The following is a 22804-nucleotide window of genomic DNA, read 5'->3' as shown; positions in this document are numbered from 1 at the left end:
AAGATAGAGCACAGTAGATATTTTAAATAATTTGCTCAACATTTCATTGGAGAAACTGAGCACTGTTGAGGAGAGAGGCCTGCTAACAGCAGCTTAGTCTTTCCCCTGTTGCCTTGAATGGTTAAGTTCTTGGCCCACATTTGTATATTCCTCTTAGCAAAGCAGAAACCCTGCAGTTCACTGGAGATTAACCATTTTAACTTGGGAATGCTCTTTGGGGAGTGTGACCCCTGCCCTCGTCCCCACTCCAAGTAAGTGATTTTTCCGACAATATACAGCACTCTAAAATGAGTTTTGGCAAATTTTTCTTCTGTCTTTTCCATGATGTTTCCATGGCCCTTATGGATTGGCTAGCACCCCCCCCCCCCGTTACTCGGGCTGTTTCCGCATATGATTTGGCTGTTGTCTCACACTGTATGCTCTCGATTCCCCTTCTTCCTAAACTTGCTCTCCTTCTAGTCGTCCCTAGTCAGTAAATCCATGGCTCCATTGACACCATGGCTCCCCTAGTCCAAGTACCATCTTTCTTTCCTGAAGTGGACTTCTGTTGGTTTCTGTTTGACTTCTTTACAGTCTCTTTTTCCATGCAGTAGACAGGGTGATCTCTTAAAAAGGATAGAATCAGATAATATTACTCTTCTTAAAACCCTCCTTTGAGCTTGGAATAAAACCTGAATTAATTGCCACCACCTACAAGGCTCTGCGCGATCTGTCCCTTGCTTACCCCTGTCCTAATCTTTCTCTGTTCTCTCCCTCATTCACTCTGCTCTAGCTGCATCGCCCAGACATATCAAGATTTCTTCCCCCAGATATATGCAGCTCGTTCCTGCCTTCACGCCTTTGCACCAGCTGCTTCCCCTGCCTGGAGTGCTCTGCCCCAGAACTCGCCTGGGTAGGCCCTAAGCCCGTGGTGTCCTGCAGGTTTCGGATTTCACCTCCTCCGAGGTCTTCCCCAGTCTTCCAGTGTAATGTAGCCCCCGATTCGCTGCCACGCTACTTTATTTCCTTCATGACATGTAGCAGTTTCGAACCATCTTTATATCTTCCTCTCTTGTTTATCGCTTCTTTTTCTTTTGCCAGAATTTTAAGTTCCATGGGACCGTAGACCTTGTCTGCCTTGTCCACCCTGTATTCCTAACACATAGAACAATGCTCAGTAAATCTTACCTAAGTAAAAAAAAAAAAAAAAAAAAAAAAAAATTGGGAGTGAACCACTCAGATGGAGAAATGTGCTTTTTAACACCCTAGGGTGGCTGGAGCCAAGCTGTTCACGTAGGAAGGGAAGAAGGAGGAGGGACAGAGCACAAAGCACTGTTTTAGCCCAAGTTAAAGCATAAAGTAAATAATACAAAATGTGGCCCAACAGTGAATGTAACAATTGAGAAACTAATTTCACGTTGAAGAAGGACTAGTTAGTCAGACAATCTAGAATCCGATTAATCCTCAGGATTTCCTGTGCTGTTAATAACTTCAGTTGCTAGGCTATATAAGATAATATAAGATATTTTGATCTAATATCAGATAATTTGATCTTCATGCCTCAAAGAGGCACTTGATTGTGAATGTTTATTATATTTTGTTATTTATTAAAAAATAATTTTAAGGCATCGTTCATGGAATATGTGCAAGAGAAGAAATTCTTAGTGTTGCTTGTAGGACCATTTCTGTCATTAGACTATATTTTGTAATGCTTTAATTTATGTGTTTTCCATAAGTTTTCAAATAACTGCTGTGCTGTGGTCTAGAAAAGATTGTACTATAAGGGAAATATTTTAGTACCTTTAATAAAATATACCCTGGAGATTTTTTTTTTAAATTGAACAGTAAAGGAAAATGTGTTCTTAAAACCTGTAAGAAATTAAAATCGTTTTACTCTGCAATTACTAGTTTAGCTTTGTTGTTTAGTTTATAAACTGTTGTTTTTTGTTGTCCCCTAAAGATAAGAGGAGAAATCAACCTAGTGATTTATGATTAAATACATCTGAGTTAAGCTTTCTGTCTGCTTCTTTTCTCTGTTTACATTTTGGGAAAAAGTTATGGTAAATCTAATGTGAGATCTGAGTTAGCTTTTTTAGAGTCCACTTTTCTCAAATTTATTTTCACATGACTGTTGCCTTCAAAGTGGCCATCCAGGGAAGTTGTACATTTATTCCAACAATGCTTCCATTCCTTAAAATAACTCTTTTCAGAGATGCTTCATAGTCGGTTTTGGAATTATGAAAGAAACTTAGCATTTTTTGCTTTATTTTATAATTGAAAAACCTCAACTTTTAAAACTAAATGAAGACATATAATTTCCTCAGTTGACTTTGTATTAATATTAATTAATGAAGCCAGTGCTGCTGTCATGCAGTTGAAGTTATGACCTGTGAGATCATGAACGATATCTTGTAAATTTGTTTAAAGAACGAAGAACATTGTTTAACTTTGTGAAGTAATAGATTGAAAAGAAACCAATCACCTGAGTGACCAGTTCACCTCCTTTTAAATTTACACTTTATCTGAAACTGAGGGCAGTGCCTTGTGCCCCTCTGTAGAGGGAAGACAAGGGGGTGCCAAATGGAGAGGAAGCACCTCCCCTTTGGGGAGAAAGAGGATATGACCTGTGTCAGGAAAAAAGGCCAAAGTGGGCTCTTTTTAGTACTGAGTGAAAGCTAAGAGTCTATATTTAAAATCTGCCCCTAAAACTACTCTTCTTTTACAATTCTTGGCATCAAAGAGTACAGACCTGTTTTGGAAGATACACCTACTTTGAAAGCCCAGATACACATATTTGAGAGGAGTAGCTGGAGCTTTGTTGGTGTTTGTTGTTAGAAGGCATTTAAGTTCTATTGTGGGATAAAGGGATCATGCGTTTCAGGGCAGGTCTTAATGTCTTGGCCTCTGTGACCATCAAGGGCTTTTATTTTGTTTTATAAGCCAGTGCTTTAATCTTTTATCTATAAAGATCACTTTTTAATTTACTTTATTAAATATCATAAACGTGTGGGTTTTTTATAAAAAAAAAATCTTTTCTTATCTTTCTTTTTTTTTTTTTTCTAAAGCTGCACATCATTGACTCCTGGACCTAACTGTGACCGATTTAAACTGCACATACCATATGCTGGAGAGACATTAAAATGTAAGTAAATGATGACTATTTTATTGAAAATGTACATTACAGTGCTAGTTATCAGACTTTGTGCTTCAGTTTTTATTTCTGGCAATTAGGTATTATCACTAGGATTTACCACTTAAAAAATAATTTTTTTTAATGTTTATTATTTATTTTTGAGAGATGGAGAGACAGTGTGAGCAGGGGAGGGGCAGAGAGAGAGGGAGACACAATCCAAAGCAGGCTCCAGGCTCTGAGCTGTCAGCACAGAGCCCAACACAGGGCTTGAACTCACGAGCTGTTGAGATCACGACCTGAGCTGAAGTCGGATGCTTAACTGACTGAGCCACCCAGGCACAACTAGGATTTACCACTTTTAAAAAATTTGTCTTTTAATTTGAGTTCTATTCAAAGTAAGGCAGTTGGCAGGGAATAAGCGGTGGTCAAATAGGCATACACTGAAATTCTTAGTTTTTAGGCCTATGCAGTAATTCTTGCATTTTTTTCCCTCTACTGACAGATCTTATGTAATTTGTCAATAAAGAGAGTCCATTGCTTTAAAATACCTGACTATTTAGAAACAGCTTTTAGGCAGGAATGGCTTCTAACTCCCTTCTGGAACTGTTGCTGCCAAGAACCAACTCCTGATTGCCACCTGAGCATAAGAGTCTTCCCTCAGAGACTCTTGGCATAGATTAGGATTGTCAACAGGTTACCTCTTTTATAGTAAGGGTTGGAAATGCAAATGGCTACCGTGGCCAGACTAGTCACAGAAATGAGGGGGACAGGCTAGGTGTGACAGTTGGGCACACCTACCGTCTTGAGGGGACTGCCTCTGTTGACAGGTGGAAATCTGAACTTTTGTATAAATTCTTTCATTTTAGGGTCCCAACTACTTTTTCAAAAATTAGAAACATAGTGTGGGCCAACATAAAGTGGGTCAGACCAAATGTGTGTGGGGCCTGGCTCGAGCTCTTCGACCACTGATTTGTGATCTTGATGAAGAGCAGTCAAGACCTACTGTTGGGTTTAGTCCACCGTCTACAACATCTGCCTACATTGTATCAACCCTTCCCTGCTGTTATTACCAGTGCTGACGCTCTAGTGCAGCATGGAAATGATGGTGGCTTTGGTGGGTTAGTCCCAATCTCATCAGGAATTTTCTCTCTGGAGCCTATTCTTGTGGCAAAGAAGGTATTGAAGTCTCTCTGGTCTTGAACAGAGGAATAAGGAACATAAATGTTAAAGATGGGACAGATGAGTAAATAGTGCCTTTCAGGCTGTGGACTATTTTTATATTTATTTATTTATCTATCTATCTATCTATCTATCTATTTACTTATTTTTATGAAATTTATTGTCAGATTGGTTTCCATACAACACCCAGTGCTCATCCCAACAGGTGCCCTCCTCAGTGCCCATCACCCACCCTCCCCTCCCTCCCACCCCCCATCAACCCTCAGTTTGTTCTCAGTTTTTAAGAGTCTCTTATGTTTTGGCTCCCTCCCTCTCTAACTTTTTTTTTTCCTTCCCCTCCCTCATGGTCTTCTGTTAAGTTTCTCAGGATTGTGGACTCTTTTTAAATTATAGGCCACCAGGGGCTACATCTTAATATTCTGTAGCATCACAAATGCAACATTAAGCAAAAAATATAGGACATGCTGTCTTGTTAACCTGGCGTTACTATTAGATCATTCTCTGGAAACCATTAAAATACATAAGAATTTCACCTGCCTGAGGTAGTGGGACATTCTAGATTGTTTCTGAAAAAATTATTAACTAAATTTAGAAGAAATGATCAAACTAAATCATTCACGTGGCTAAAAATGTAAAAAAGTCCAGAAATTTTTTACACGTGAAAGCTGTAGTCCTCTGTTAGGTTTCTTTCCAAGCCTGGTCCTGTTTCCCGAGGGTGTCACTTACATTTTTTTTTTGTAAAACTGTTTTAGTATGTAGTTCTTCTGGGGCTGTTCTCCATATGTCTAAATAATGTTTATGCCTCTGTTTCTTGACATCAATTGTAGATATTATTATCTTTTGACTCTCTGCTCTGATACATAAAGCATTGGCCTGTCTTCATTGAACTCTGTGTCTTTCTTCTTTCTTCCTCTTCAGTGCAATTATATCGCCACAATTGGTTCCTGTGTTGGTTACTCTGTAGCTTGAACATTTTTCCTTTCTTTCTTAAGGACCACTGTCAGCATTGTATGGCACAGTTAAACGAACAGTTCCTAAAACATTCGTAGCACGTGCCTCGCACGCAGTTAGCATCTCTGCACACTCGTGACAGCTACTTGGTATACTTTTTTTTACTTTCCCCTTAACCATAGAGAGTGTCTTTTGGCTCCCCACTTTGTGAGATGAAGGTATTAGCTCCCGCCCTTCCCTCCATGCCTCTTCTTTCACCTCCCAAGTTTTGTATTCTTTTCCTTTTGCATCATCAAAATTAATAACTTATCGTTTGTTTTAAACCTAGAGTTGTCTTCTGTGCTTCGTTTATAAATTGCTTGAATGCTCCTGTACAGTTATCTCTATGGGATTTGCCTGTAGCCTTCTCTTCCTTTTTCTGTAGTCTGTGTATTGAAAATTCTCTCTTTTGGTAGAATTAAAACATAATTGCTAGAACACAGTAAAATACCTTGCTTAGATTCCACTTCTCTCTCTGCTCTCCTCCCTTTCCTGTAGCCCTTCCTGATCAGTTTTATTTACCATAGTCATAACTAGGTATCTTAATTTCGAAGAGCTCTCTCTTGCTTTTGCTTTCTGTTCCTCTTTCACAACATTTTGTTTTTATTTTATGAATATGGTATCTTGAAAGCTTTCAAAGAATGTGGATTTTTAAAAAAGCTTTCTTAATTATTTTAATTTTCCCCAGGGATTGTATTTTTGTTTGTTTATCATCTTTTCCCCTCTTTACTATTCTGGAGTCTTTCCTTAAATAACAGATGGGTTTCGGTTATCTATGTATGTTTATGACAGACAATAAAACATTGAATAGGACTTCTTTATGGGTAAACCGAGCTTACTGAGTGGTGGATTAATCATGGACGAGCTCTTAGTATGAGGAACTCCTATGTGTCATGTTATGGAGTTCAGCTGTTCTGGCTATCCCCCAAATTGTCCTATTTTTTTAGCAAATCCCCTATCTTTTTTCAAGGGGGCATACACATCTGGCCACCATACCAGTTTTGGGGGATGGGTATCATAGACTCTTCCTCATGGAGCTTGTAGTTAATTTCCCCATCCTTAGCCCCAGTTTTCATTTTTCCCTTTCCTCACCCTGGATGACTACAAGTTTTTATGGGTCCACCAGGACAGAGGGCTTCCCTCTCAGCAGTAGCCTCTTCCTCACATTCCTGCAGCCAAAGCTTTCTCTACCCTGTCTCATCAGTTTCTACTCTTCCATTTGCATTCTGCCTTCTAGGAATTTGCGGAAATTGCTCATCTACTGATTGCTCTTCTCTTCCCTTCCTGTTCACTTAATGTTGTTTTGAATTCTTATTTTCTGTGTTTCATTATCGTTTAATGGAAGGGTGGGTCTTAGGAGGGAGAAGAAATAAATGTGCGTGGTTAGTCCACAGCCTTTTTGCCAAAAATGATGGAACCTCACAAAGATCTTACTAGCTGTATGAGTTTATGCTAGAAAGCGTTTACTAATCTATACCCTTTCATTACTATAAGATTTTCCCAGGGAATCTCTTATAATACTGATGATTAGGGTATTTGCCTGGAATACCCCATATAAGTTAATTATGTCCTCTTAAGCTACTGCTTTATATAATTATTATGTACTAGGGACTTAATTTAGGCTGTAGAATGCTCTATAATGAATAAAAAATGAACTTTGTATATTGAGGTTCTTCCACATTAAGGTGAGTCAAGGTTCTAGCCTGAAACAGCTCACAGCCAAATGAAAGGAAAAGACAATTGATAACTAACTACGCTTATAAAAGTTCATTGAATTTGAAGAATGAGCTTTTTTTTTTCTTCTGAAATTCTTGACATTATTTAGGAAGGCTTTCTGAAGGATGTTGGTCTTATGATCAAGCTAATGTTAGAATCCCTTGCTTTAAAAAAATTATCTGTTAAACTTGAAAAGTGGCATACACTTTGAGGTACCGCAGTGTTTCAGCATGGAAGCCAAACTACAAACCTTTTAAAACTTCCAGATGGAAATTGTTTTTTGATAGCTGTTGAAAATGTGATAGAATTGTCAAAAATAAATCAACTACATAAATTATGAAACATAAGTCACTGTTCTCCTGACAGTACAAAAATGGAAAAATTTACACGAAGAAAATCAAAACAAACCTTTTGAGATGGTTAAAACTTAAGTGATGATCAGCAGAACCATCTTTACTGGACTGGTGTTTTGTAAATCTCCCCACATAAATTTGTTCATGTCAGTGATTACATAGCAAGGTTATTTTACTTTCCTTAGTTTGTATAATATTTAGGTTATAAAGTGTCTTTCTACAAAACAGATGAACATAGGGGAAGTGAAGGAAAAATGAGATAAAAACAGGGAGGGAGGCAAACCGTAAGAGACTTTTAAATACAGGGAACAAACTGAGGGTTGCTGGAGGGGATGTGGGTGGGACGATGGGCTAGATGGGTGATGGGCATTAAGGAGGGCACTTGTTGGGATGAGCACTGGGTGTTGTTGTATGTAAGTGATGAATCATTGGGTTCTACTCCTGCTGTATGTTAACTAACTTGAATTTAAATAAATAAATTTAAAAAAATGAAAAAAGTATCTTTCTTTGTGACTATACTTACTTTAAAATTACAGTATTCCAAAATTAATTGTTTCTAGCTTTTTTTTTTTATATATATAAATGTTCCTTTTTTTTTTTTTTTTTTTTAATTTTTTTTTTTCAACGTTTTTATTTTATTTTTGGGACAGAGAGAGACAGAGCATGAACGGGGGAGGGGCAGAGAGAGAGGGAGACACAGAATCGGAAACAGGCTCCAGGCTCCGAGCCATCAGCCCAGAGCCTGACGCGGGGCTCGAACTCACGGACCGCGAGATCGTGACCTGGCTGAAGTCGGACGCTTAACCGACTGCGCCACCCAGGCGCCCCTATATATATAAATGTTTCTGAGAGGAGTTTGTTGAGACATGATGTGTTGGTAGAAGTAGTAATGCAGAACACTTAGATATTTTATTAACCTCGATAATTAGTATAGGTTTATTCTGTGTGCTTTGAAGTTCATGGAAATAGATAATTTACTGTATCAACCAAATTTATTGTAAAAGAATAAATCATTCAAAGCAAATCATGAATTTGCAAAGAATCTTTTTCCCTCTTGGAGAACACTAAGATTTTGCATTGCTTTAAAATTAATGTTACACTCCGTTTTCTTTTCTTTCTTTCTTTTTTTTTTTTTAACTCCTTCATTTTACTTTTAAAAAACCTGGCAAGGCCAAACACTTTCTACATATGTTTTTACTCCATCCATTTTTATAACCTCAAATATATTATATCCAAGATCAGTAAGGTCATAGTGGTTAGTTATCACAAGACCTGTGATTGAGTTCCACATTCTACAACCAACACAGTGTTCATCTTTACATAATTAGCTATTATTCTGTACAACCAATATTTTAACAAAAGTATTTTTCTAAAACAAATACATACCACTGAAGAGTTACGTAGTTTAACAGTCCTTGGAAAATAACTGTCATTGCAAACAGAAAAGCTCTTTGCCTTGTTGGGGAAACAGACCCAGAATGAAACTTAATTTCGTGGTAGCAAGAGATGAATAAGTATAGATTTAAATTATATTCTGTGGTAACTACTAAATAAATATTGTTTAACTCATACCTTTATCTTTCTAAGCACAGGGTAATGTCTAACCCAGGGCTTTACAGTCTCAAAGCCATTTGTGTAAACAACTTTATCTGAAGTTTCTCATTAAATCCTATTGAAAACTTGCGGTGGGTGGTTTCAAGAATAATTTTAACCAAGGCTGACTCGAGGTATTTGGAGCTTATAGTGATTTTATTTCATAACTTTAAATTCAGTGAAGTTAGAGATGGACACTGCGTTGTTTATTAAATGATATCTCCAGGCCCCAGCATGGTAAAGATACTCAGTTCAATATTTGTTGAAGGAATGGAGTAAATGCATGCATGCAGGAATTAATGAAGCTTAACGTTCAGATTTTTATTGGTTGAAGTATCATGTTATAAAGAATGTGGCGTTCTGTCACTTGTATCTGTCTTTTGCCAAAAGAAACTCAGTCTTTAGAAGTTATTGATTATACAAGGAATTTTTAAATTGGAACAGTGCTGTTAACAATTCAGAAAAAAGCGAGGATCATAGAATACTCCGTAGATTTGGAGTCTGTATCAATTTTGTCTTTATATATTTCACTTTGTCCTCAAAGTAGATTAACGAGAAAAGCATGTAACTCAAATTTATATTTCAGAATATTTTATATATTAGAAAACAGTTATTCTATAAATGTTCCCTCTGTGAACAAAGGAAACTGTGCAGTTAATGATAATGAAAGACAAGGGAGAGGACGTATTTCTCCCACGAATTCGTGCATTGATTCCTACAGAATTACCCACATTCAAAATTAAATCACTGAAATAAAAAAGACCAGAAGATGACAGTACATTAGGAGTGGTGTTCTTGTTTCTTCAGCTCTTTTAATGTGAAGAGACAACCGTTGGTCAGTGCAAGAATTGCCAATTTGGGTAAGATTCTCCTGCAAGATCTCAAAAGATGTCTGAATTAAAGAGAAGTCCTTGAATTTCACGATGGTAGAAGAGACAGCCGGTACTTACTCGAAGAGGATTGGAAAAGTGAATCTTCAGTGATCGAGACTGATTTAAATAAAATACTGGTTAAGAGCTAGGATGATGCCACTAAACTGAGTGAAAATCTACCAATTATAACAAAACTCAGAGGAAGATCGATGAGCTTCCTATAAACACATATTTGTAAATATAGCGGCACTAGTCACTCTGTTTAACACTCTTGAAGAAATTATTGTGTTTGTGTTTTTGTGGACCCAATGAATAGGGCAGGGAGGGAGGGCTGTTTTGCTATTTTATTTCCTTTCCCTAGCTTATTGCCTGGCATTTAGAAGGGCTCCTTTAATAGATGTTAGTGGAATGCATTAACTGTGTTCATTCTTTGGATCTGGCCATGGTGAGGTTTGATGAAGAAGTGAGAGAACTTTGAAGTATTCTCACTTTTACAAGTTCTTTGAATGGCACTGCTTATGTAACTATATAAAGAGATTATTGAAACGTTTTAAGTATATTGAGCAAGTCTGTGGCCAGTACCAAACTGTTTGCTAGCATTGGTTTCAAATTTGAAAATTATCTTTTGTTTAAAATTTGTATTTTTCATACTAACAATTTTTTCTTAATCAGGGACTGTTTGCTTATAAGAAACCCATTGAAAGAAACATAAAGAGGGTGTTTGTCTTTATGAGGAATTAAATGAATTCCACGGTGCCCAAGGGCAGGAAGCACAGCCCAGGCCTCAGAGGGGCTGGAACCTGGGAATAGCAGGAGGTGGACACTATAGAGGCAGTCGGCATTTGTCCTTGTTTGTCTGTCTGTCTCTCCTGCAACACGCTCTGTTGTCACTTGATTCCCATTATTGTTTTTCCCAAGATTTCTCTGTTTCTCCTCACATCGAGTGGAATGGGCTGAGCCCCCTGTGTGGTGACTCAGTTCAGGGCCACCAGAGACAGCCTATGGTCTTTGAGTCTAAATTCCTGGGAGAGAAGGTTTGATTGGCAGCTTGGACTGGGTGCCCACTCTTGATCCAGTGGTTTGGCCAAGAGTTTTGGGTGATGGTTACCAGGGGACACGTTTTAGCACAAGGGAAGCATGAGCTGGGCAGGTACCCTGAGAGGCATCAATTACATTGTTACAGAAATTCTTTCTAAAGAGGTTCCAAATGAAACTATAGACATTTGCCGTTTGTCTTTAACAATCGGAGCAATACAGTTGTTTATCATTTGAGAGGAATGATGAACTTTTCAAAGCCGTTTGCAACAGAGTGAAGAAGTCATGCCAAAAAATTACCCCCAAAGGTTTTGAACTGGAAAGACTTTCCTAGAGGAAAATCCTTATTTTCAGAGGAGAAAGTGAAAAAAAGGATTATGATTTGGATACTCCATTCTCTCCCATGTCCTCAGAGGAACATTGTAAAATTACTGTTCATTTCCAAGGCTTTCATACGACATCACTGATTTTAAATTTGTATTTTTTGGGGAATGATTGCAATGAAATGAAACCAACCTTAGGACTGCTCTTTCAATGGAATGTTTTATTAAACAGTGGTGAAGCATATACAAAGATTTTTGCAGACACGTTGCAAATAGTGTTCCAGAACTTCTACTTTACTGGATCTTGAAACTCAACTTCATTTTTGATTCCATCCCTTTAAGTGGCTTGCCTTTACACAGCACTTCTTGCACCGCAGGTCTGTTACATACTGTTTTGTAGCCAGCTGCATTGTAAACTCAGAATGCTCTTTTTTTCCTGTTCTTCATCCTATAAGATCTTTCTTATGCAGCACTGTGTAGAGACACTCTGGGTCCTGACACTGATGGCTGTCAAACAGAAACTAAACACCAGAGAGGTAGCACCTGAAGGTCCCAGCGGTGTTGTGGCGAATGTTGCACCAGCTGAGAAAGATATTTAGGTCCTGTTGATTTAATCTTATCTGTAAGAATTTTGCACTTTGTTTGCTTTGTTACTATACCTTGTATTTTGAATTTTTACCAGGAGGTCCAGAAGCTGGCTGCAGTGGCTATAGCTGTTGGCCCTTTTGTTGGGATGGCAGTGTGATTTCTTTCTTACGTTGTTTTTTTTTTTTTTTTCTTTTTAAGTTTATTTATTTATTTCAAGTGTGTGCATGAGCGTGAGAGAGAAAGAGAGAGAGAGAGAGTGAGCAGGGGAGGGGCAGAGAGAGGGAGAGAGAGAGAGAGAGAATCCCAAGCAGCGTAGAGCCTGCCTTGGGGCTTGAACCCACGAACTGTGAGATCATGACCTGAGCCGAAACCAAGAGTTGGATGCCTAACCGACCGAGCCACCCAGGCATCTGTTTTTCTTCCACTGTCAAAAATAATCGGTTTGGAAAATGTTAACCGAGTAATCTTTCTGTGTTAACCCTGTCCTCCTCCCCTACAGTATTTTAGTGACTGAATCCCTCAGCCTGGCATTCAACACTATCAACAGCCTGCCATTACCGCCTCTCTGTACCCCCTTGTTGGAGCTCAGCTGACAGCAATCCAAGTCAGAAGCCTACACAACCAATTTGTTCATTGAACTTCTCAAATACCCCACCTTTCCAGTTTCAGCTTTTGTTCACACAGTTTAGTTTGGCTTTAGTAGGATGGACCAAGGACATAATAAAGCATCCTGACTGTTTTTGTGGCGTATTTGGTTCTTCATTTGCACTCACAAATCTGCTACTCTACTGGATGCGCTGTCTATGAGTTTCCTTGGCCAGCTCTCTTCTTGCCTCCGAGATCACCTGCAGGGAGAGGAGGCGTTAACCATTTTCATTCTGACTTTTAACAGTTGAGCAAAGTAAAAAGTTGGACACTCTGTCCAGGGACTTAGTATTTTGCATCATGCTGAGGGGCATTATAATTTGCCTTGGTAGCATAGTTCATTTTACTTTTATTTTTATCCTTTTAAAAGATTCATTTACTTAAAGAATATTATTATCTAGCATTCAGGATATTTTTAGAGGCTCATTAGGGAGGCAGGTCACCTTTGATGTAGTGAATGTTCTAAAAAATGCTCATGAAAGGCAAGTAAGAAGTGCTAATTTTGTGGATTAGACATTATCTCTCCCTTAGATTTTGAGGATTCCTTTGTCCTGGTATTTCGGAACATCTTATTTTCTTGGAATTCATGGAATGTTAGAAAAATTTCTGGTTATAGTTTATTAAAAATAGCTGGTAGATAGAATTGCTAAAATAACTTATTGAACATTTATTTTGTAGAGCATTTGTTTTGTGGCTTATTTATATATGTGATGTCATTTAATCACATGGCACCTCTGAGGTGGAAATGTATATTCCTTTTTTAAATATTAACTTTATTGAGGTATAACTTACATATAATAAAATGTGCGCACACTTCAACACATTTTGTCAGTTGTAAACACTCGAGTAACTAAACCATAGTCAAGATACAGAACATTTCCATCCCCCCAAGATGTAGAACATTTCATTCCGTCTACAGATTGATCTCCTCCATCACCATCCCCGCAAACCCTGAGCCTTCTCTCTGAAACCGTAAACCAGTTGTTCCTGTTTTAGAATTTCATAGAAATGGAATCATATACTATGTAGTTTTTGGTACATGGCTTCTTTCATTAAGCATAATGTTTGGAGATTCATCCATATTTTCCCTTGTATCAGTACTTTGTTTCTTTTATTGCTGCGTAGTATTGCATTGTATCTGTACAAGTGCCACAGTTTTTTTTTTTTTTTCAACGTTTTTTTTTTTTTTTTTTTATTTATTTTTGGGACAGAGAGAGACAGAGCATGAACGGGGGAGGGGCAGAGAGAGAGGGAGACACAGAATCGGAAACAGGCTCCAGGCTCCGAGCCATCAGCCCAGAGCCTGACGCGGGGCTCGAACTCACGGACCGCGAGATCGTGACCTGGCTGAAGTCGGACGCTTAACCGACTGCGCCACCCAGGCGCCCCGTGCCACAGTTTTTTGTATACATTCATCTGTTGAGGACATTTGAGTTTCCAGTTTTTGACTGTTATGAATAAAGCTATCACATTTTTGTACATGTCTTTTGTGGAGATATGTCTTGATTTTCTTGGGTACATAACCTAGGAGTGGTGTTGCTGTGTTGTAAGCTAAGTGTATGTTCATAAATAATTACTAAACTGTTTCCCAAAGTGGTTGTACTGTTTTACATTCCTATTAGCAATTTATGAGCAGTCTAGGTATTCTGTGTTTTTGTCCACACTTGGTATTGTTATTATTTTTAGCTATATTCCTTTTAGTGGATGCGTACTGGTGTCTCATTGTGGTTTTAATTTGCATTTTTGTATGCTTATTGGCTATCCATATATCTTTTGTTGTGAAATACCTATTCACATCTGTTGCTCAACGTTTTGATTGGATTGTCGGGCTTTTTGTTGAGTTGTAGGTAGTCTTTATATAGCCTAGAAAGAAGTTGTTTGTTGCTTTGTCAATATTTTCTTCCAGTCTGTGGCTTCCCTTTTTCTTTTCTTTTTTTTTTTTTCCCTTTTTATTTTCTTAATGATGTCTTTCCAAGAACAGAAGTTTTTAACATTGATGAGGTCCAGTTTGACAGTTTTTTCTTTTATAGTTTATGCTTTTGACTTTTTGTTTACGGAATCTTTTCCTACCTGAAGATCTTGAAGATTTTCTTCTAGAAGTTTTATATTTTTACCTCAGGCATTTTGGTCTATGATTTATTTTGAGTTGATTTTGACCACATATATGTTCATTAATCATTTAAGTGTGAGTCTGTTTCTGGATTTCATATTGTATTCCACTGATATGTCTATCCTCATGTGACTATAACACTGCCTTTATTATTATAGCTTTAGAGTAAGTCTTTAAATCAGTGTTAAGTCCTACAACTTAATTTTTCAAAGCTCTTTTGGCTATTCTAGGTCCTTAGTATATTCATAGAAATTTTAGAATCAGCTTGTCAAATGTCTGCAGAAGTCCTGCTTGGAATTGCATTCAGTCTGAAGATCAGTTTGTAGAGAATTCACATCTTAATATCACCATTAGGTGAAAATGGTAGCCTCTCCATTATTAGGTCTTCTTCAATTTCTTCCAGTATCTTGTAGTTTTTTTTGTGAACAGGTCTTGACAATTTTTCTTAAATCTATCTCAAAGTATTTCATATTTTTGAGGCTAACTTATAGCATATATAGTTTTTTTTGAACTTTATCTAATTCTTTGTTGCTGATCTTGTGAAATATCATTGATTTTAGTACCTTGACCTTGTGTGCTTCTGCATCCTTATAGTCACTTACTAGTTCTAGTAACTTTTGTTTAGGTTCCTTGTATATTTTCTTCAGAAACCATCATATCACTCGTGAAAAAGAGTGTTGCTTCCTCCTTTCCAATCTGTCGAATTTATATTTCTTATTCTAGCTTTATTGCACTGAATGGGCTCTGCAGCACAGTGTTTAAGTAGAAGTGATGAAATCAGATATCCTTGCCTTATTTCCAGTCCTAAGGGGAAGGTGTTTAGTGTTTCATCATTAAGCATAATTGTCAACCGTGGTTTCCCTCCGTCAGTTTGAGAAAGTTGCCATCTCTTTAAACGTGCTGAGGGTTTTTATTACGAGAAGAATGTTAATACGTTAGATGCTTTTTCTCTATTAGGATGATCACATGCTTTATCTCTTTTATCCTATTAATATGATGAATAAACTGACGTTCAAATGTTGAACCATGTTGCATTCCTGGGATTAATCCCACTCGATCATTATGTATTATCCTATGTATTATCCTTCTTATATATTGTTGGATTTGGTTCATTCATATTCTTTTAAGGATGTTTGTGTCCATAGTTGTTGGTATTATTTTTGTACTTCTCTCATAGTACACTATACTACAGTATAGTATAATATATATAAAGTAGTGTGTGTGTATGTATATATATATATACATATATATATAATAGTATAATAAATGCTGTATTGCATATTTGAGAAAATACAAAAAGACAGCCAGTAGTGGCTTTACCCTTCGTATTTCTCTTTTGATACCACTCACATTAATACCATTAGTAACAACCCCACCAAGATAAAACAAAACAAAATAAAAAAATCCTTGTTTTTCTTCTGCCTTTGGCTACAGGACTAGGTTGTAAAAGGAAGAGAACAAAATGTTTTAGTAAGATCGTGTCGTTACTGAGGGGGAATTAGAGCCATTAAAAAAAAATAAACAACTTAACCAAAAATATGGCAAAAGAGGAAAGTGGTGGCTAGAGGGCTTAGGACATTCCAGGGAGTTTTGTAGATTTGGGATTTCAGATGAAGACCAGATACCTCTAATTTGTGAGGGGAATGAAGGACCAAGGGAGGGAATAGCGTTAGCTTGAGGAGAAAGAGAATTGTCTTAAAAAAAATTCTTCCGCAGTCTGAATAAAATTAGTGTTTTTCCCTTGTTTGGGCCTTAGAAATTAGAATCTTCTCCTAGTGCTGTCATGCTATGTGGTAAAGCCTGTTTGATCGTGGTGCTGTAAGCCTAAGTGGATGTGGTTGCGTTCAGTGTATAGAAAAGTTACATACAACTCCTCTCCAGTTAGTTCTTCTCTTGTACTTATGCCGAAACCTCTCCATCTGGAGAAGTGCCAATTTGCCACTAAATTTAAATAAATAAGAACATTTCTCATCAATAGGGGTGGCAAATTTAGCCCCTCTTTAGAGCACTGAGCAATTTATGACCATATGTTAAATACCATAAAACAGCTTTAAAGACTTGGTCCCTGGCCATTGCCAGATTGCACCGTAGGAGTAGAGCCGCGCTGCGAGGGACTGGGAATTCTTCCTCCGGCCCTTGGAGGCCTCAGTAACTCACTGATGTCACAGCCAAAGAGGCCTGTTTTCAAACATTCTCTTTATAAAGGTGAAATACTAAAAGATTCCATTTTGGCATTTGGGTGCAAAGAAGGCAAGACTTCTTTTCGATTCTTAGGGGTCAAAATTAATATGGAAAGTGTTGTGTGGGAGAATGAGTAACTTGGCAGCAGTGAGTCCAGAAGGCAAGTCTAGGAATAGGTAGTAGAGATCCTACTCATTCTTTTTCTTGGAGCATGAACTGGACTTTCATAAGGCATAAGCAAACCAAATATCACATGTTTCGAAATTGTTTTCTTTTCGCCAACTTTTATGGCATTAATATTAATGTTAAAAATGGTTATTAAAATTTCGTCCCATAGGGCTGCCAATAGTAAGTCTTTCTTTTCTTCCAGGAGGATGAGTCATTATTTGGTGAACTCCAAATATTAGTTTTTCTCCTTTCCATCATCACAGGCTGTGAATCATCTATGGCATCCAGGGGGCTCATGGCTGAGGGAATGAAGGGACGTGCGAACATGTGATTTTTTGGTCAAGTAGTGCTGTAGGACCTCAGCTGGACTATCGGCACATGTTAAACCGCTGGTTCAGGCAGGGGGCAGTGTGATTAAATGGGAGTAGGCATCCCAAAGCTCTGTACGAGATTTTTCTGATTGTTCTCTCTGAAGGATAACTCTTCCTACAGAGGAAGATGATGAAATTTGGCTGTCAGAGGTCCAGGATTCCTAGCCTTCTTGCATGTGTAAGTGCCAGCCTGAAGGCTGATTTCCTGTCAGTTCCTGTGTGGTTTGCACTACATCCTCTTTGCAACAGATCAGTATTTTAGGTCATCTATCGTAACTGCTATCCTGTAAATTCTTGGCAATTTGATCTCAGTTTACAGAAGGCAGCTGGCATACTTCTCTAGGAAGTGCAGCTGGGGAGTCCTGTCTCCCTGTTCCTAAGGCCGGGAAGTGTACCATTGTTATTCGTTTGCTGCTTTCTTCCTTTGAAAGAGCAAAAATCTTCAAAATTTGGCAAATTCTGAAAGTGCCCCGAATGGTTTGAAATTACCTTTTCCATTTCATTGATCTAGGGGAAAAACTTGAGTGACCTTTGACATCATTTGTAAATCTTGTCTCGTTTTTCCATAACACAGATCGGTGTATTAGTTTTCCCCCCACTGCAAATGAAGTCATGCTGAAATCTTCAGAGAGTCACATCAGGGTAATTTGTTTTGTTTTGGGTTTTGATTTTCAAGGGTAGTCTAATTACTTAGGCCATGCTGTTGCCTTAGTTATTTCTTCTGTGTTTCTGTCCCTTAACAGTGGGATTTTTCTGGGGCGCCTGGGTGGCTTAGTCGGTTAAGTTCCCGATTTTGGCTCAGGTCACGATCTCGTGGTTCGCGAATTCAAGCCCCTCTTGGGGCTCTGTGCTGACAGCTCAGAGCCTGGAGCATGCCTCGGATTCTGTGTCTCCCTCTCTCTCTGTCCCCCCCCCCCCACCCCCCGCCAAAAATAAATAAACATCAAAAAAATAAAAAAAGAGGGATTTTTTTTCTCTTTCTGTAATCAGCAGCCATTAAGACTATTTACTTTGGGTATGACTTGAGTATTTGCATTGGATTTTTAAACCTTATGGAATACGGAGGTATTTCAGTCACATTTCTTCACTCTTTAATATTAAGATCAAAGTATCAGTTTCGTTTCTCCAAGTTATCATGCCAGAGGGTGAACTCTGTTGTAGAATTTAGAAAGGGAGCAATTTTCCTCTTTTCTTATGACTCAGCAGTCACATTTTGGTAATTTGATTTTATTTACGTAGAACAAGAATTCCTTTAGCCCAGTTCTCCCCTTCATCTGGGAGAAGAACCTGTTTGTAAAGAGAATGCAAACTCATGCACGAGGTATTTTACATGGTACCCTTAACAATCTATTGTGGCACAGATCATTTCTACTACTGATTCTTTTTTCATCTTTATAAAAACCCCATCTTTGGTGAAGTTCAACAACATGGTTAGTGCAGCTCTTGGTTTCCTTTGTGTTCTGGTTCTTAAGATGAATGAAGGGAAAGGAAAGATAAATTGTGCTGCGTTACAGAAAAAAGTGAACGTCGTGAAGATGGAGTTGATGTCCGATTTATGGGCATTAGGCAATATCATCAGAGAAGCAGCCCAGATCCTGCTAGTGCACTGAGGATGGCGTGAAGAAAGAAATTGGGATTCAAGATACGGGAGAATTGGATATGCAGATAATTTGTGTCAAATCGGATCTGTAGTTCCCGAGCTAGTATATTGTTAAACTCTAGGGGTGGGAATCCCTTTGATCTCTAAGGTCTGTATGACCCATGGAGTAGTTGATCAGGAAATGCTTGCTTATTAAATGCATAAAACCAGGGCACTGAAAGATTATGTCTTATGGGGAAAGTCTGACTTGGAAGGATACTAATTTTTGCGACCTGTCAGTGGGACAAGGGGATATCTGAAGATCTGAGGAAGAGCAGCATAGCTTCCTTATTGAAGAAAGGGAGAAATAACTATGAAATATTATATAGATCCACCAGGTTGATACACATATTTAGAAATAACCTGGAAAAAGACTCACAAGAGTAGTTTAGCCCTACTTGGTCTAGAATAGGACTAACCAATTTTATTTTGTAAAGAACAAATCTTAAAAGGTTTATGTCTTATTATAGAAGGGTGAGTATAGTACTAAACCGAGAAGAAACGAATAAGTTGACTCTGTCCCAGGAGTAGCAGGGCTTTTGGTTCTGTCTTTGAAATGGATCCAGTAAGCAGATCATGAAATGATTCATTAGACATAAAATGTGTTGCTTGACAGAATGCTCCAAGTGTCACCACTGAAGAATGAATGCTGCTTAAGGTGGAAATCGGAGAATTCGGTCGTCTTAAAGTAGAGCAGTGCAGATGTAGAGCCACTGTAGAGCAATTGTTCTTCTCCAGTTATTTATTTATTTTTAGTGTTCTTATTCTTGCGTTTTTCCTTCCTGTAATTTCAGTATACTTGGGTAAGACCAGTTCCAGGCAATTGTACTCAGACATCAGATTTTTTTTTTTTTTTTTAACCTGCTTTAGCAGGGTTGGCTGTCTTCCGCAGAAAGGGAAGAAAAGAATCCACAAACGTCAGAACACTTATCACTTCTCCGCCCCACCCGTCCAGTCGTGGAGCACCTACCCAGTCCAAATTCTGGAGCACGGTATCGCAGGGCCTCCATTGTTCGGCACCATCAAAACCCTTCTGGCATCCTCTCTTCTACCAAATCAGAGTCTTTTGACAGTCTGTTCCCTAACCTTTGTTTTCAACTCTGTCTGCTATTCTCCCTTCTGAACATCTTGTTCCTGTCATGCCGTCTACTCGTCGTTCCTGGGGCACATGATTTTCTGCCCCCTAAGTTTTGCTAATTCTTTTACTCTTGCCTGTAATTACCTTCTGTTTCTTTATCTCAGCCTCCTATGGACAGCACAAAGAGTGGACATTTTAAAAAAGAATTGATTAGCCCACACGTGATTTTAGATGAAGTATTCAGTGGAGTAGGAGACTGTGACGGGTTGTCCAGAGGTGGCCGCAGCCAAGTCTCCTGTCCCACGTGCTCTGCTGTACGGAGTGTGACCTTCCCACTGCCCCTTCAGGAGTTGAGTATAGTTTTCCTCTCCTTGCACCTGGGTGGGCTCGTGACGATTTTGACCAGTAGAGTGTCACGCACATGATGTTGCATGACTTCTGAGGCTGTCCAGCTTCTGACTTCTTAGCAGGAACACCTGTGCGTAGAGCCCTGAGCCTCTGCGTAAGGATATGCCCGGCTGCCGTGAGCTTGCCATTCTGCCAGGTAGCTGTGCCACGTGGAGGGGCCACGTGTAGGCATGCGGTTGGCAGTTCTTGGCTTTGAGTTATCGCGGCTCAGGTGCCAGACATGTGAGTGGAACCGTATTGAATCCTGTCCACCAGCTGAATGCCCCTTAGTGCTCTCAGTGCTGCGAGGAGCAACAAAATCACCTGTCTGTGCTCCGCCTGTATCTCTAACCTACAGAATCTGCGAGTATTATAAAATGGATGTTGTTTTTCTAGTTTTGAGGTAGTTTGATAGGTAGCATTAGTAATTAGCACATAGACACTGGAGAACAGGAGTGGAACAGGAGCCCGTAGGAGGGTGGAAGAGATGGCTGTAGGAGCAGACAACTGCTCTGTCTCTCTCTTTCTCAATAATAAATAAACGTTAAAAAAATAAAAAAAAATTGTTTAATGTTGGTTTATCTTTGAGAGACAGAGACAGAATGCCAGCGGGGGAGGGGCAGAGAGAGAGGGAGACACAGAATCTGAAGCAGGCTTCAGGCTTTGAGCTATCAGTACAGGGCCCGATGTGGGGCTCGAACTCACGAGCCGTGAGATCGTGACCTGAGCCGAAGTCGGACGCTTCACCGACTGAGCCACCCAGGCACCCCCTGATGATTAATTAATTATATATATTAATGGAGTTGGGTTGACGTCACCTACCTAGAGGCAGAAGGTCTGGAAAGGGCCTGGTTGCCTGGTAGAGAATGTTGAAGACGATATAGATTATTGGCTTTCAGCTTCTTGCCTTTAGCAAATACTCTTGTGAGGAGAGAGAGAGGTGTGGCATTTTACTGTTATGGTCTCCTTTCCTCAAGAGAGCATAGCATACACCCACAGTGTGAAACACTCTGAGCCCTTCAGAAGAAGTAAAAGTGATTCTTCGCAGACGAGCGCCTCAGACTACCGTGGCTCTCTGTTTATGAGTTCTGAATCTCAACACGACTCTTAAGGGTTCGGATAACCAAAGCTGCTTGTGGTTTTGGGAAATGGAAGGGTTCCTACCTTTTAGAGTGGGGAGTTTGATAAGTAGCAGCTTTCTTGAGGTGGGAGAGGGAACAAATCTCTAGTTCTAGCTATGGCGCTTCAGAGGGCTTTTACCCACATTGAGGACTCAGCAAGTGTTGTTAATTGAATGGTGGAATGGCTTCTATAAAAGAATTGTTTTCTGGAGCATCCAGGGGTCTGGCCACCAGCCACATGCAAGTCAGTTTGTTTCTGTGAAGGATTACATGCTCCACATCTCAGTGTACTCTGAAGAGTCTGGGAATCCTGCAAATCTCAGATGTTTTTAACCATTTAGTAGAATATCTGATTGGCTGTTGACATCTTTTCGTTGATGCTGTACTGAGGAGAGCTGCTCTCAAACCTCACTGAAATACCGTTACTGGATAAAAGATCACTACTTTCATGATAGGGTAACTGTGACGGACCGAACCTTTCCTTCATGTATTAAAGGCAGAATATAATTAAATTCTGTATTACTGCAGAGTTTGTCCTTGTGCTGTAAGAGATTCTACTGTGTTTCAGTTGGTCTCTGTTAGATGCTTTTATTTTCCCTTTTCTTAATATTTTATTATTATTATTTTTTTACTGTGTTGGAGTGACCTTGGCACTTCTGAGCTGTTATGACTTGTATTTTGCGTATTTCTCCACCCCTTCCCTGAAAATTGCGGTACACGTAGATAACTTGCTCTTACAGACGCTGCTTGATTTGTTTCTTTCTGACTTGCGTAATTTTCCTGGCAGGAGCATGACTGTCTTTGTCCTTTGTTATCACCAACTTAAATTTAAATTATCAAACAGAAAAAGTTGCCATTGTGATACCGTTGCTTTTAAAAAACGGCTGATTTTGTGTTGCTTGGGTTTTGATTTTTTTCATATTTTCAGTGAATGTTGGCTAGAGTTTGTGTACCTTTAACTGTTTTCACTCTGGTAGTAGTTTTATTTGTAAAAATTTTTTCATTTACTGTTTCTGAAAAGCATTTTCTGATACCCACTTTTGAAGAAATTTAGTTTATTTATCCTTATTTTTCAGCATCCTCAATTTTCATTCATTTCCATCGATTCCCCCCCCGCCCGCCCGCCCCCCCACTTTAGCTTCTGTGGATTATGGGACTTGCTTTTGTTCATTGTTAGACTTGTTTAGCTCTGTCGTGTGTGAACTCAAAGGATCCTTCATACTTATTTATTTATTTTTTTTAAACATCTTTCTTGGTCCAGCTGCTGGGCATTTCAGAATTACTTGACAGTAGGAAGTATTATTCAGTGTTTTTTTTTTTTTTTTCTTGCATGAATTCCGCAG

At 38.8% G+C, this 22804-nt stretch overlaps 1 protein-coding gene across 2 annotated transcripts in view; it reads left to right on the top strand.

Annotated features, from left to right (window-relative positions):
- BABAM2 (BRISC and BRCA1 A complex member 2) overlaps positions 1-22804 on the top strand; it is a 400562-nt gene that overhangs the window by 36138 nt on the left and 341620 nt on the right. For both annotated transcript variants that reach the window (XM_047069871.1, XM_047069870.1), the window contains exon 3: positions 3045-3121. In XM_047069871.1, coding sequence (XP_046925827.1) covers positions 3045-3121 — 77 coding nt within the window. The remainder of the gene's footprint in view (positions 1-3044; positions 3122-22804) is intronic.

The sequence above is a fragment of the Lynx rufus genome, unplaced genomic scaffold (assembly GCF_022079265.1).
Source record: "Lynx rufus isolate CCGP_SWC_20201006 ecotype Redwood Valley unplaced genomic scaffold, mLynRuf1.p SCAF_8, whole genome shotgun sequence".
In the NCBI taxonomy this organism is placed as follows: domain Eukaryota; kingdom Metazoa; phylum Chordata; class Mammalia; order Carnivora; family Felidae; genus Lynx; species Lynx rufus.
The sequence above is the reverse complement of the archived record's forward strand: the minus strand, read 5'-3'. Positions and strand labels throughout refer to the sequence as shown.